The sequence below is a fragment of the Varroa jacobsoni genome, unplaced genomic scaffold (genome assembly GCF_002532875.2).
Source record: "Varroa jacobsoni isolate VJ856 unplaced genomic scaffold, vjacob_1.0 scaffold_92, whole genome shotgun sequence".
NCBI lineage: Eukaryota > Metazoa > Arthropoda > Arachnida > Mesostigmata > Varroidae > Varroa > Varroa jacobsoni.
Window position 1 is genome coordinate 129715 of NW_019212994.1, and position 16251 is coordinate 145965.

Consider the following 16251-nt stretch of genomic DNA (forward strand, 5'->3'; position numbering starts at 1 on the left):
ATATATATGTGTGTTACGCTTTTAGGAAATGTCGAGAAACTATATCGAAGTTACTTAGGTTTAACCTAGGGTTTAACTTAGGTTTAATAGGGAAAACCTTATTCGATAGTTCTTCCTAGAGGGATTCTATGCTACAAACCCGTTGCACAATAGAAACGTTTCAGGTCGTTTTGTCACTCTAGCGCGTAATGATCTTTATTAATGCTTAACATTATAATAATCAGATATTAACACGCCAATATACACGTGTTGAAATAGAGCGTTCGGTAGAATAGTTGTATAAGGAGTAGACTTGTTTGTCTACTGGTAAGTATCGTATTAACTCACTGTGAGATACTATCAGTATCGAGCAGTATGGTGTAATTTCAACAACCTGTCGTTCCATTGCCACTGTGTATGCAGTCCTAAATTTATCCCAGTACCGCCGCGGGCAGTAGGGATTACGCTAAGCTCCGTTGTTGCTTGCTGTTGTAAGTGCCACGCTAACGCCTGTTTCAGAGGGGGCTTTGAGTAGTGACGGAGCAACCGTAGAATTTCATCTTTTTTTACGTGCCGGAAATTGTACGTAATGGTCAAATTTGACAAAGATCTTAGTTATCGTTGTGATAAAATTATAATAGAACCGAAAATTCCACTCTCATGTTATTTAAAATAAACAGTTCTGTAAAAGACTGACCGGCTAAGATGTATGTCCTTTGTATTTGAGCATTTAACGTTAGCATCCTCGAAGGTCCAATACTTCTTGGAACGAATCGCCCTTCAATTTCCTTTGACCCTACGTCTTCGGCAACTCCTTGACCGATCTTTTCCCAAGCGTCGCAAATATCCGCAGTTGACGCTGTGCTAATTAACATCCACTAAGCTGAGAGACACATAGAGTGGTCCAGGTTCAAAACTTCGCCTAAACACGCTTCATGCCGCAAGGAACCACTTGTTTGAAGCAATGCTCAACGGCAGTATTGGACGCAAAACTGGAAAGATTTCTGAGAAATCACACGACATCCCATTGTGTGCCAGTATGCTGAATGTAGGCCTGTATCACGCAGAGGTAACAAAATAAAATGTTTGCACATTGTCAATGTAAAAAAAAAAAAGGTGAAAGCTTAAGAGAGTTTGACACAGCCCTATAGACGACTGAAGCAAAATTACTCCAACCCGCGTAGTTATTTTGTAATAAACGAACTTCTTTTTTTGGGAGGAGCATATGTATAAACTCTTTCGGGTGACTTAGAAGAAACGAAAGGTGTGCTAAAGCCATCCTGGTGGACGCTATTTGTTCACGTTTTTCGTATCCAACTGCCGTTGCTACCTTGTTCATCTTCGGGTGTAGGATGCCCCATCCATCGTTCCGGAGAGCCTCGGAACCCATGTCTAGCCTCATGCCCTTTCGGCTTCAACGTAATGTACACTATCACTGCACACAAGAAACAATATTTTGCCTTTAGCTTTTTCTTATGCCACATGCGTTAAAGCTGTAAGTGGGTCGGCGAAACATACCATGACATCGATAGCTGTGAAAAAAAAGGCAAGTAATATTGGCATACTAAGAGATGAACTTAAAGTAAGGAGGATCTGATTACTCTGCTGATTTGGCCTCCGGAGTTTTCTTTCATACTGGTCAGGGGCTATTACGTTTTGGCATTATTTTTTAGTATTACTATTATCATTATTATTTTTGTCGTAGTACAAAAAGAATATCAACTACTACCTATCCCCAACCTGCGTGCGCTGTAGATCTGCTACAAGTACTTTTCCTCCTCTATTTCTTTATCGTGTTCGTCCTCTAGTGAATATATTTTAGACAGCCTTTCTGCTCAAATCCTTTAAGCTGCCTCCGTACCTGAAAATACCGAGTCGACCACCAAGGAGCTGACGCGCGGGTCGGATTTCGCAAAAGGTCATATGAAATTCAAATTTTGTACTCCTGCCGTATCTGCAAGGGCAGATCTCCTATTTGAGCTATTTAGGTTTCGCAATTCGGTACGCCTGCTGGCTGGCTGACTGACTGGACGAAAGTGTCCCCGTAAAAGGAATAGGTAAAATGGGAGCAAATTCTGCGAAGGACTCCCCTGTTGGGGCAAAATCTGTGATGAGGCTTAAAGAAACGAAGTATCCAGGTGACGTGTGGTCGAAATAGGGTTTCTTCGAGCAAACTTGCGGCCCTCAGAAGCAGAACGTTACGAGCAAAGCCTTTGATGAGACATGGCCAAAGGTAATAAATAGGAAAAAAATACACGTTTCAAAGCTATCTGTTTTTGCGAGTTAAGTTTTATAAAAATCGCTACACCGTCGTATTCCTGGTGACGGTGCCCGTAGCCATTCAAAAGCTCTCTGGTAGAGTACAGTAAAAAAGGATTAGGAAAGATAACACATTCCAGTGAGAGTTTATTCAGTACTATCCCAACGGCTTTGATGAACTTTGGAGTATGGTTCAGAATAGAGAGGGATACCAACTAATGAAAAACAAGGAAAATATCTAAGGGGGGCAAAACGCATCGCGCGTAGAACGAATTCGAGTACAAACCTATTTTTGTTCAACATGGATTCTAATTTGTGAATTTGTAAAGTAAGTGTATATTGATCTATCTGAAAGGTGACGCAAATTATAGAAAGAGAAACGCAAAGGTATTGCATAATGTGGATCAACGTTCTTTAATACTAAACTTTAAGGTGCTACAGGCGTTCCCAGTGGAAAATAATAAAGATCCCACGTCTGTTGTGATGGTGACTTGTTTAAGCTGGTGGTTATTCTGTGAGTATCAGTCATCGAGCTCTGTGTAACTTTTCTGCTACCCACACCTTCAATTAATAATTTTTGTTCCTTGATTATATCTTATTTAATTAAGTATATTCTAGAAATCGACTTTAGGTTTACGTCTTTCTATTTGTACTCCCATTATTTTAGCTTAACAAAGACTTTTCTTTATTTTGCATACAGACTTAATTGTCCTTGGCTAAAAACGAGCTAAAATCATCGTAGTATTGCAGTGAGCTGAATAAGCAAAACTGCCTTAGTTATCAGACCTTATCTAAAAGTACTAGCTGACACCACCTAGTTAAGTATAATTATATGTACTATTCCAAGCAGTACCAAATAGAGTCGACATTACTTCATGTTTAATAAAAGTTACCTCGTTATTATAGAAAAAAGTTAGCTTTGGTCCAGTGCTTTAAGCCACGCATTGATTGAAACATGGATCTGATGACATCGTATACCTTGAGGTTGCCATATTTTATAGCTACAAGCAAATCGATACATGAATTTGACCGACACGTTTTTCGCTTTTCTTTGTAATACCTCATCCTCAATGATAAAATGAACTTCGTATATTTATCTGACCTACCTAGAGACCAGCGGACTCACCAAGCAAAGGCTGTCAGCAGAATGAGTCAGGTAAAAGCATTTACCGTCTGGTAGGTTGCTAGGTAACCAGCACGGCACGTGTGACACGCAATAGCTGCCCATCTAACCAGTCAACCGACTCCGCATCCACGAAAAACTTTGCACTAGCCTCCACAGCCCCAGCAGTTATCCACATGCTTTCTACTTTTCCTGAATACGAGCATGTTCTACCGCGATTCTTTCATCTCTTACTCTCGTTGCTCTTAGAGTGGTTCCGGCTGGTTTGCACTGGTTGTTACCAATCAGCGTCGTTGCCGCCTTCTATGCCCATATACATTGCCAACTAGCTCTTTTTTCTTCATTGCCACCTCGGCTGTGACGGCAGCAGTGATGGTGGAGGTTTTGCTGGAAGCCGCGTTTCTTCTTTATTCTGCTGTTGCTGCTTTTGCCGTTTCCATTACTTCTTTTGCGTGGTTTGCATCACCGCACAACTTACTCGTTCGGCTTTCGCCGATGCAGCTGGCAGTCTTGCAAGTCTGTTTGCAAGACTGCTAGTTACCTTATAGAAGTGGCAGCAGTAGTCGATTTAGTCTCCGTCCTCTTACGAAGAGGCTGTCTTGCCTATGAGCCCCTAGCGACAGAGTACTGCGCTGCCACCGTTGCTTCGGTGTCTTTGGGTTGCTAAGACCGCTGGGCTGGAAGAGCGGGCAAAGGAGAGGAAACTAAAGATTCGACTCTCTGCGGTAGGGTATGCTGGTAAGAGGTAAATATAAAGAGAGATAAGAAAAAACGCGGAGGGCCGCGTTGCTTAAAAAGGTGATATCCACTCGGTACAAAAGCGTCCCCATCCGCTTTTGCATTCGAACTTCCCCTTCTGTTCTGCACTCACTTTCTGCATTTCCCACTGCGGACTCCCAAAAGGAGCCGAAATCGCGCAACGGCCTCTTCGCTCTAAGTTGCCCTATCGCATCCAGGATCCCTCCTGTCTGATTACTACTACTACTACTATTACTACTACTACTATGACCATCTCTTTTCTGCCTATCTCTAGCCGCCGCCCAAAAGCCCGTAAAGAAAGGCCGAAAATGCCGTTTGGCTGCGAACTTGGAGACTATGCTAACGGACAAAGACATCCAACATCCAGACGACTAGCTGCTACGACTGTTGCTGCTGTTCCGTTTTGCCCCAGCCTCCAACCCTAGTACTCCTTTTCCCATAGCCACCCTTCACGTGTATTTCAAAGCCCCGCATTTCCTGGTTGTTCGTCCTTTGCTCCACCGCCCTCCTTCGGCTTATTCCCATCCAGCCAATGAGCGTTATTAGACAGAGAATGTTGGTGAGAGCGGCAATGACTCAAGGAGAAGCTATTGGTGCAGTAGACGATGACAAGCAGGAGAATAACAGTGACGATGGCAACCGCGAAGCTAAGTGACTCCTTCGAGTGCTAGTTCTATACGCTGCGGTGCCGCGCTTTCTGTGTGTACTACAGGAACACGATGCCAAACACCGCGTGTCTCTCCTTCGCCGTTTCCCTAGATGTGTTTGTCTATCGTTTGGACGCGAGTTTTGCGCAGAGGAAGTTTGTACGAGCGTTCGACCGGGTTTGGGGGGATTGTGACGTTGTGGGAGTAGTAATAGAAGCAACGATCGTGGTGGTGAGTGGGAAGTAACGCGCTGCTGTTCGAAGCACAAAGTGAGCTAGCGAACCGACGACGGCCACTGCAGAAGTGATGGCAGCTCAACAGACGACCAAGAGAGAGGCTCTCTGTGCCGAGATAGGAATGGCAGGGACATCGGGGTCGAAAAAATCTGCCTACCAATCGGTCGGTTGTTTGGTGAGGTACGAAATAACGGGGGCCAACTAACTACGAGCTAGCCCAGGGTTAACAGGGTTGACTGAGATGGTGAGAAGAGGCAGTAGGATGAGTGCCACTTACCGCAAGTTAATTAGCTTTGAGGGTTTCTTCCCCAGCAGAACGTTTGTCACCGCCACCGCTACCCCCTTCTGGCGTACCCTGGTCCATGAGGATAACAAAGCCTCTCAAAAGGTCGCCGTCGTTCTCCCGTCGAGTGGGCTCCGCTTCTAAGCGACTCCCACTGTCGCCACCACTAGCACGGGCAGCACCCGCCGACGGAGTTGACGGCCATATAAATGACTGTTACGACAACCGCTACTACTGTTACTTGCTCGACTTTTCTAAACACTGCCAATCGCAACGACAGCTGAGCCTAATACTACTAGCGCCGCTGCCAGTGCCCACCGCTGTTGTGACACGACGCGCCCGGTCACCACTACCCCACCCCCCACCCCCCACCCCCCTCCACGCCAACCGCTCGTTCGTTCGTCCATCCATCCGTGCGTCCCTGTCTGTTTCAAGCTGTTCCATCTTCACGTTCGTCCTCGCCAGTTCGCTTGTCTCGCGGCTCCCTACCACTTGCGCACTCACATTCCGGCTCAATTTAAAGACTGCCTACCGCCTGCTGCACTATGTTGGACCAGAAGCAAATGTCGCACTTGTACAAAAACATCTGCAGAGAAGTACTTCGATTCCATTGCTCTATTGGAAGCCTCGAGCTCATTGAGGGAACGAGTCAGTTGATAGAGCCCTGTTCTTTGGCGTTTCACTACTCCATACAGGACCGAACAGCTCGGACCAAGTGCTTAGTGACGAGTAGCATATGGCGGAACAATGTAGTAAATTTCCTGCATTACTACCACTGCGTACAGATTCAATCAACAATAGAGACAAACCAATTTGGCCTTGCCGTCTGGTCAAATGGTAAAAAAAGAATGAGTGCTTAGAATCTAACTAGCATGGCTGGCCAGGCTGCAAACCTCTGAATCAGTGGCCCGAGCAGATGATGAACAGAGAGAATGGGAATTTTCTTTCTGGTATTAGCTCACTGAGAAAAAGTGCTCGCTATGCATTAAGTGGCCATGATACGATAGTAGAAATATTGTTTAAAATAATGCACCTTGAAAAGGCAAATAAATCTATTTCTATACTTATAGTCGCCATATTGAATTGACGACGGAACGTGACTTAGGAACGAAAGATGTAAAGTTGCGTTCATACTCTTCTGGGCTTACCTACATGTTCATGCAACAGAGGAATTAGCAGGACTGGTGTCTTGTGCGTCATGCAGAGGGCATGAGCGCTTAGCATATACTGGCTTTCTTTTATTCCTGGAGTACACCGTTATATGCATTCACAGCTAATAGATAATCATGGAAGTTCTAACGAATATGGTAATACTGTATCAACCAACTGTACGCCATGTAATTCTCTGTCCCTAATTGCCTTGCCTTATTCCGCTGTTTGGCCGATCGTCTATTAGTTTCGTTGGTTTGTTTCGATTGTTTTTATCCTCCGTGCCCAACTACTACTTTAGGCTTTTCCAAGAAAAATTCAACTTACATATCTGGCCTGGCTGATACGCAAACATCTAAACCGTTCCCTAATTAGAACGAGACAGCGCCTCAACCATAGCAACATTAGAAAAGGAAGTAGTTGATATAGATACATCTACGAGTGAATATTCTGTTGACTATCATTTAGCCCCTGGCCGATGCGAAGTCAGATGAAATAAAATGTCATCAGATTTGGCCAGTTGAGGGGAAGTGGTCCTAAAAATAGGCCTGTACGGATAATACCCACACATAGATGACGTTGAAACGGATGTACGACATGCTCTAGTCCATTTAACCCTTCGCGGATTGTGTTCTGTCTAGATATGCAATATATCAGCCAACCGGACTAAAAATAACTTGAGAACTGTTTTTAGGTAAACGAAGCGTAATAATAAATAAAATAAAAAAATAAAGCACACAATCTAGTGAGATAAAATGTCATTTTCAAGTAATCTTTCGTTGAAATACTAGATATAAAGTAATAAAAATGCAACGATTTGCCGAATGAAACAACGTTGAGAACAGTGAAAGAACCTCATGGCATTAGCTTGCCGGAGGAAGGAATCCGTATTTCAATCTCTTAATAATCTCTCAGTTGTCTCTGAAGTTCTACTTAGTCCTAAACACCATGCCGAGCAGTATTTACCTTGGTCTTTATTTGATTGGTGTCTATCGCTAGTCGCATGCCCTCCATGCAGATGTCAATCATCCTCACTGAGCGTTTCCGAGTCTCAATTGCGTCACTTATGTAACACTTAATGTAATAGTCGATTCCTCGATTATTTATCTATGTGCGCTACTTATTTCTAACGGGGAATCCAGCTATCCATAATAGATTATGTATATAATAATAGACATGTATTACAGAGATCTCATTCATATTATACCTAAATCACATTATCGATGGGTTCGAATAACCGGGTCCGACCACAGCGCCATGTCGGCACTATCCTATATCAAGCATGGTCGGCCCACTCTGTTTTTTTTTGAAAACAAATATTATAAAAACTAAAATGCATAGCTATCACTGCTATTATTATTTGATTTTAATACTGTTTGCGGGTTCGTACATAGTCTGGGCCGCCAAGACAGTTGATCAATGTTTTCGTACGCAGCGTGTCAGGGGTGCATGAATGGTGAATCGAAGAAAAGCGCCAGCCTGACCAGCACTAGGTGGCAATCGAAATCGCATTTTCACAGAGAGAGGCTAATTGCCCAAATGAAAGATGATGACGAATTTTTTTTATCGAGCCAGAACACCCGCTTTTTCCATAGATGTTAAGCGTATTAGTCAGTTTGTTGGAAGCTTTTTGAAGGCAGCTTTACGTACGTCTCCTCCGTAGTCGATATGCTAAATGATGAAAACTAGGGATAGTGTAGTGCTGTAGACGAGTGACGATTGCCTGCATCCCGTGCTAGTAGCCATTGACTGATAAGTGGCATGTTTTACATGCAGAGCTAGGTAATATCAAGCGCGTTATTTGAATCTAATGATTAGCTTAGCACTGTGGGAAACGTTCATCAATTGGCGATTTCGAATGTAACTGCTCTGCGTCCTGGATGAACGTTTCATCGTGGGTTAAGTTAGTAGGGAGCTTTGCTCCTAATGAACCCTAACTACCAGACAAGTTCTACGTAGAATGGCGGGCCACAACATGAACACGTGACGCGACCAACTTGTTCCTTTTTGTCACAGACGCCCGAACTATGGAACGCCTATCACTTACAATAGGCACACCCGAATGGCAAAATTAATTATCTCATCACTTCCACCAACTTCTGATCGTATTTTGGCGATCGTAAAAAGTGCAACGTCAGTGTTTCACATAGTTAATAAGTTAGCCGAAATATAGTGCTGTTAATATAATATATATATATATAATATAGTGGAAACGTTTGTGTTCTAAGAAAAGGAACACTTTTTGTCGTTCCCCACTGTTAGCTTTACAAGGCCGCCCGTAACAGCTAACGTCGTTTCGTCCAAACGATCAACAATATCAGAAATTCACCGAAAGAGGCATTAGGGTGAGGCATTTATTATGAGATAACTGAATCCGATTCTGGTGAAACGACTTGATAATTAGGGTAATCGGTTTCCGCCGTTTGTTTAGTCAGAAAGAACAAACGAAAGAAACGCATGTAGGGCTTCGATACATGTTTCAAGCTAGACTCTTAGAAAGTCCATTACTCAACTAAGTAAAAAAAATTAATTAGCATACAATCAGGCATTTATTATGATGCATTGATTGTCAAACCTTTGGCTATGGCTTAAATTGTCTGAAACTGCTGTATTTCATATAGATTAGACTGGTACAAAGACTTCACTCACCGTACCGCTATAAGTTATAACATTACCGTTAATTATAATTAATTGCACACGTATAATTTCCGTTGGTAATCCAGCATGCGAGATAGATCTAAACGTTTATCATGAACATATGAACCCGTATTGTTTCCAATTAAGAAACAGAGCTGTATACTACCATGTGGGTCTCACTTAATTTCTCAAGCAATAAACGATAAGCTGTTGAACGATTAGGCCTGCGTTCGGGAGTGTCCTTATTTACCGCATCCAGACTTCGAACGAGTGCAGTCTCCACGATTTCTTACTCTCAGAATGCGCGTTCTCTATCAGTGTTTTCGAACTGGGATCGCCCGGTGACGTTAACGGTTTCTGCTTGGTGACGGCTGCTCTCAGATCCTTACCTTAGCTATCTGCTCCTCCTGTAACAGCTCATTTTCTTTTCTACGCTATGTACAAATGCAGTAACATACCTTCAAAAATCTAAGTAAAAGCTGAAGAAATTTTTAAAAAGTTATAAATAACGGGTTCCTTTCGAAACGATATGAAGGATTTTTCTTTTCGTCGTTCCCTCGACAACATCCATCCGGACCGTTGACAAAGTCTGTTACAGTCGACTGATCGAAAGCTCAGCCTGCATGCTTCATCATTTAAAACGGCCACTTTGTGGTATTGTTTACTAATCGTTACATAGGCACACAGAGATAGTATCCCGTGCGAAGTTACCTACACACACGCTGGAAAAGCTACGATGAAGTTAGAAACGCTGCTCCGCACGCAAAATATTGACCTCAAAAGAAGAATTTTAAAACGATGGGTCGAGGGCATAAGTACATTATTGCAAATGCTAACGAAGACGACCTGACCCAGCAAGAGCCCGTAGAGTGTTGGACGATATTTGCAAAGTTCATCCTAGCGTGCAAAAGCCTTGTGCGTTCTCAGGGTCGAAAACGATAAAACGGATGGTGTTTAACTGCATTTAATCAGGCGAACAAATAAACTTTATTATTGGCTATTTGCTATTGAAGTAATAGTATGATACCTAAGTGACCTATTTTGCTATTTAAGTTGCTTATTTGTACAGGTCTAGTTTTAATATTAGTGTTAAAACTTTCACTTAGATATCTGGGTGAAACGATTTGACAACTGCTGCTTACTATCGTTATCATTCGACCTAAATATAAATAGGTATGGTAAAATCATCTAACGCTCGTGTCTAGACAGATTTCCTACACGACAAACGGAATGCAACAGGGCAACCTATGTCCGATCTCTTCCAACGGATCAATAATAGAATATCCTACGCCATACGATTATTTTTATGTTTAATCGGAACAGATCAGAGGAGAAAGGCTCCCAAATTACCAAACATTATCTATACAGCATAAAATCAGTAAGCAGTGTCTTGCATACTGCATTGGCGCGCGTACTTTTTTTTCAACTACTCTAAAATGAATATACCCTAAAATAAGAATAGCTCGCTACAACCTCGTATTAGAGCCTAAACCCATTTTCTAGTAAGTATTATTGATTTTCGACGCTGTTTGTAATCTTTTTGTCCTCATTTTAGAAATAAAATGTGCGAAGATTCATTCGGTCTTTCAATCTATGGCTTATCTTACAATTTCGATTGGGGTTGCATTTTTAGAGGCAGCAATGACTGGGTTTCTTTGCCAAGCTACCGAAAAACCCATTTAGATTTTTCGAAAATTCGAGAAGAGTATATCATTTATGCCGTTACTGCATTGCAAAAAGTGTTCTATAGTATCGCTGAAAAATGACTGGCATCGAGCAATAGGTACTGATCGAAGCAGCATGATACTGGTTGTAAGATTCTGTAGTAACTTCCGATTCATTTTTCTTGCGTCGTCTATCCACCGTTTTTGCTCGCATATATCTATATCCACGTCTGATATTCTGGCAGCAGCACTCGGACGAGAGGAGCAGATCGACAAACCTTATTAATTAATATTGCACGATGTTTACAATATTATGAGTAAATCAATCCGCCTTCTCTTCGTCTGACTGTCACAGAGCAGCAGCTGGGCAGTCATATGCTAGTGTCTGACCGGCCGAGCTGGGAGACGGAGGTCAAGCAATACCCTATTGCCAGCGCCCTCGAGGCTCATCCAACTACCACTGGCCTGGTGCGACATTCGGTGACAGTCATAGGGTCTATAGATAGCTATGAACAGAACCAGTTTGAGCTTCGCCATGGCCCAGCATGTTTCTTGGCCTTCGTTCATTCGTTGGTGTGCTGTCTCTATTCTTATAAACGGATGGTGCGTGTACGCCCAACCCAGTGCCTGCGTGCTTCCTACTGTCTCTTTTCCTTTTTATGTATATGAGTATGTCTATGTGAGTGCGCTTGTGGGGTCGCACGTCGAGTCACGTAGTCTCGCAATCTTCTCTGTATCTTTTCTGAATCTCTCGTATACTTTCCCGATCACCAATCCGCGTCTGCTCTTACCGCAACTGTTTTTTCTGCTCTAACCAGTATTGCGCTTGCCGTCACCGTCTTGGCCGTCCCATCCTTTCTTGGTTCCTCCCATTACGACCGATGACCGTTCTACGCGTTTCCGCCGGCGCTAGCCTCCGAGTTGCCTTCTTGTCTCAGGCCAGCCAGCGTCTGAAAAGCAGCAGCTCCTGATGGTCAGCCAGCTAGCTCGCTGGACGGGTTTAGTCTTGCTCTTTAGCCTTCCGTCCACTTTCCTTTTTTCTTCTTTTTTTTTTTCATATTATTTTTTTTGCCACTTTCTCCATTTCATATCATCTACGTACATTCTCCTTTCCCGCACGTTCTTCTCCCTCCGCTTTAAGCCCTACTGCCCTCCAGCTACTGCCGTGGTGGCCATTGCCAGCAAGCACCCTTACGGAAACACAGATGATAAGCATACACTCACACGCTCATGTGTATATGATGAGCAAATAGCATAGTTAAGTATGACACGTCTGGTCCAGCATGGAAACATGTTTGCCAATCTTCTAGTACGTATAAGCTGCTGCTGCACCCGCGCGTGCTTCAGGGGGCCGGCAGTAGGGGTAACAAATAAAGCCAAGTGGTGTCCTTCTTGTGCGTTACTGCCTTTTTCACCGAGTCCTCTTCGTCTTTGCTGAGCAGTTGGCAAGCAGCTGCAGCAGACTACGCTTCCTAACCCCTCTATACGTTACCGGCGTCGGCGACTTGTTTCAAATCTGAAGCAAGCCACCTTAGTCGCCGGCCGTCACCTACAACGCTTAGATCGCAACCGACGCATACGATATGAAAGCGTACCGTTGCATGGATTATTACACCTAACGTGGTCTTTTGATGTAACATATTTCATTCATGTCGACATAAATATCGCTTTATACTACCTCGGGGCTCAGTCGTGCACGGTGAAGGCGCCTGTTGAAGCTAGTATACGTTTGACATGAAGTCTGCATATCATGGGGCATTATTGAATATGGATCGAGCGACTAAGGCCATTCTATCTCTGTGTAACAACTGAGCGGATCACATATGTAGCAATTTTTTAAGCTTATGGATACCAAGACTTACACGTTTTAGCATCTACCTATTCTCACGCATGGTTCACATTACACGTAGAATACAGCAGAAACTATGTAACGTAACTTATTACTTCTGCGTGGAACTATACACAGGAATAAGTCCAAGTTTAAGTCTATGGCGGGGGTTTGTTGCATTGTTGAGCTGTTCCTGTTACGCCTATTCGTATATAAATATTAGTACTTTTGCTATTGTTAGATATCTGTAGTTTTACTTTTTCCCAACCGTGTTTCGTTTAGTCCACTGCATTACTTGATTTATTTGGTTATCTCGTTGAGCTGATCTCACACCTTGCTTTGTTTATGATCTCTGCGGCCTGTCACCGTTTGTTATTACATTTCCGTGCTCTCATCGCCAGTTTTTAGTGCTACCGCTAACTCTTTATCTTACTGAAATGATCCAACTCTCTTCTCCAGTATGATTGCTTGTTGTCTCAAACTGAAGCTCTGAATATAGCTTTTACAATATTCATACACAGTCTAATAAAAACTATCTAGGGATGTTCGCGCAAATTAGAACTCCACTTATAAAGTTTAACATCGAAATACGTCTTTGCTTTCGAGCATGAGCCGATTTCTCTTAGATATGGCGCTTTTAATAGAAATAAGACAAAACATTATTAGAATCACTCTTAACGTGGCCAATTTTAGACAAACTTTTTTGTTTTTGGAAATAGGGCAATAGAGGTGTAACATGTAAGTGTACGTATAAGAATGTGGGCTATCTACTGAGTTTTTGAGCCGGTAGATATCCGAGTTGGAGCCTATTGCAAAGAGTTTGCTATTAGGTATCTTTAGCTAACCACAGAAGAAAAGCTAGGCCCGATCATGGCGAGTGGGTCGTAATTCCCGGCATGTGGTCGAGTACATGTATCCAATAGATTTAGCTACCATCGCGAGCGCCCTATTCAAACAATTCAGATTATATCTGCGCTATGATACTTTGAACGAGCTGAACATGGCAAGGTTAATGGTACGGCTGAAAAACGCATATAAAATTATATTAAGGAGTCAGAATATTTAAGAAAATGTATGCCTTAGCTGGAAATTGAGTTCAGGATCTTACCTGTGCCGTCACGACGACATACTCAGATAAACAAAGTTTACTTTGCGCGCCACGACATCTTTGTGTACTCTGTTTGGGATTATATTTTGACATATGGTACAGTTCTTAAGGGAGTTACTTTCGTTGTGAACAGAAAAATGTTATCACTTTATTGACAGTTTGTTAGGAAAGCTGCAAATACTCGTATTGCATTCTACGGCATGACTGGATAGTAAAAGTCAAGTACTGTTATTTCGCTCGTTAGCAATGAACTAGTCACCATCGTGTGCGGTATCCAGCTTTTACTTTTAGTGGCTTTAGCGATAGGTACAATTTGTGTTCAATCGTAAGTAGAACAGAAACGGCGCGACGTTCAAATCATATTTTTTTTTACCAAATCTTCGTGTTGCATATCCATGTGGTGCCGGAAAAACCAGCCTAGATGGTCGAGTATTTGAGCTTTACGAACTTCATGGACATCAATACCAGTTATGTTTGTGATATTGCTTCGTTTCGGAGAAAAACTCCTGATACATGTTAGTCAGCGACGCATCGCACTAGATCGACGCTCCCATCTCTGCTAATGAAGCAATCCTTTAAATATCGTACAAGTATAGGGTCATATAAGATGGTGGTGTAGGGAAAAACAGTCTTCCCAGCATGAGTGGGTGAGGCAAGCTGGCTATTTCAGCCTCTAGTCTCTTACTTTGCAGAACAGCAGGAAAACAAGTCCAGCACATGTACCTAGTTGGCCGCTCGCGGAGGTCGCTGGTCACCGCTGATTATAACTAGCATAAACCTAGCAGCGACCGTGTCACGTGTTTCCGTTTGTCCGCTTCAGGTCCAAGTGCGCAAAAGGACAAGATGCAAGGTGTACCTCCTGATCCGCCTCATCACCTGCTGTTCTAGTTCACTCGTTACCGAAGCCGAACGAAAGCCGAATGGCACCAGCAAAGGCATGCGAAATGTAAAGTTATCGCAGCAATGACTGTTGCTGCCGTCATTGTTTATCTGTAGCACAACTCCTCTGGTTCGTCTGCTCAAGTCTTTTATTCTGTCTCTTCTCATTCATTTTGCAGTCATGAACTAGCAGAAAAGATGGGGCGACCAGTGAAAGGACCCCAGGGGGCAAGGGAACTTAGAATTTTCACGTTTATGCCAATGCTTCTGGTAAAGAAGCAGCTTTCGTTAACCTTTTATGTTGTTAACATGTTATAGGTAAAACTTGAGTGAACACACACTCTCGCAGGTTCTGTATCGACAGTTGCGACACACATATTACTTTGTAGCAAGCCGATCCGCTGGTTAGGCCTTCAGCCTTTTACTGCTTTCACAACACGAAATCATTCAAGGCGTGTCTGCACGTGTATGTGAACGTGTATACACTCTGATTACTTGCTGTCGCTTACTGGAATGCACGCAAGCAAGCTATAGCATACTGCACTATAGCACCCGAAGGTCAACCCAACTCGTCAATCTAGGCAATCTAAGTATTAGATTTTGCTGGAATACAAACCAACATGAGGGGAAAAGCTTACAAGCATGAAGTTCACGATCAAGTCGCAAGATGTTGAAACTCTGTATTGACTGCTAGTCTCTTGTTTGTACTCTACCATAGTTCACATGATAAGACGCAACAACTGTAGAACCACTATACCCAGCTACTTATCCGTTGAACGAGTTGCTACCCAGTGCGTATTTCGCAATATGGTGTACAAACTTACTGAAATGAAGGAAGAACGATCATTATGTATGTCCAGTTGAGATGTTCGATTCATGGATGAAAATTACGTGAGGTTCTGTTTTAATTAGATTCACAATTACAATTAACAGCATCAATTAAAAACTAATGTGAAAGCGTGGGTCGGCTTTTGCTCAGGCCGTATAGCAACCACTATCGACGAAATCTGTGCAGGCTTCGCCTTTTTGGCGATCGATAATCGCAGCTGTGTTCTTGTTTGCTGCAAGAAAGGGAATCGAACCTCTCAAGAAGTACCTCTCTAACATTTATTATTTTAGAAGCGTATGTTCTCATGGCATATGAGCACGTGTAAAGTAGTTAAGAGAAGCCGCCTTTAACAGCACATACAGAGTAAACAAATACAAATGATGGTGGTCGCAGTAGCAGACGTCCACGTGTAGGAGACAAAAGATACTACTCAAGCAAATACTGCTATTGCTATGTATGCAGTTACGTACATTATGTAAATAAAACACGATAACATAAGCACATTAAAAATCTCTTCCTTTTTCCACCGATTCCGCCGTTGGAAGTGCAGGCGCCCGCAGTATTTTTATATGCTTGCCCTTGTTGTCGCCTTTTTTCTCCAGTAGGCATCCTTACCCTCTACTTTCCGTCTACATCGGCCTCCGTGTAAGGCATCATTGTTACCGCTAGCTGTTTCACGGATTGGTTGACGTTGATGCTTACTTTCATTGCTAGTTCAGGTCGCTCTTGTGATGCTGCTCGTCGTACGGACACAGAGTAACTGCGAATGACACGGTTGACTGAAATCGACGAGAGACTGAACGGCCGAAAATTCGGCCTGGCTTACTAACAGCAGCTAGCTAGCCTAGCTCCGACCCAGCTTTACGAAAGC

The 16251-nt window shown here is 43.1% G+C and overlaps 1 protein-coding gene across 6 annotated transcripts in view; it reads right to left on the reverse strand.

Annotated features, from left to right (window-relative positions):
- The window catches only part of LOC111264239 (uncharacterized), a 129152-nt gene extending 121962 nt beyond the window's left edge, over window positions 1-7190 (reverse strand). For 2 of the 6 annotated variants that reach the window (XM_086970003.1, XM_022839945.2), the window contains exons 1-2: window positions 3365-7190; window positions 677-1033 (exon numbers count right to left, since the gene is read on the reverse strand). In XM_086970003.1, coding sequence (XP_086826129.1) covers window positions 677-854 — 178 coding nt within the window. In that variant the 5' untranslated portion in view covers window positions 855-1033; window positions 3365-7190. Of the gene's footprint in view, window positions 1-165; window positions 1034-1309; window positions 1415-1719; window positions 1870-3364 lie in introns of those variants that run through there. The other 4 variants (XR_015312621.1, XR_002682774.2, XR_002682777.2 and 1 more) reach the window with 4 other exon arrangements.
- Window positions 7191-16251: the final 9061 nt, after the last annotated feature.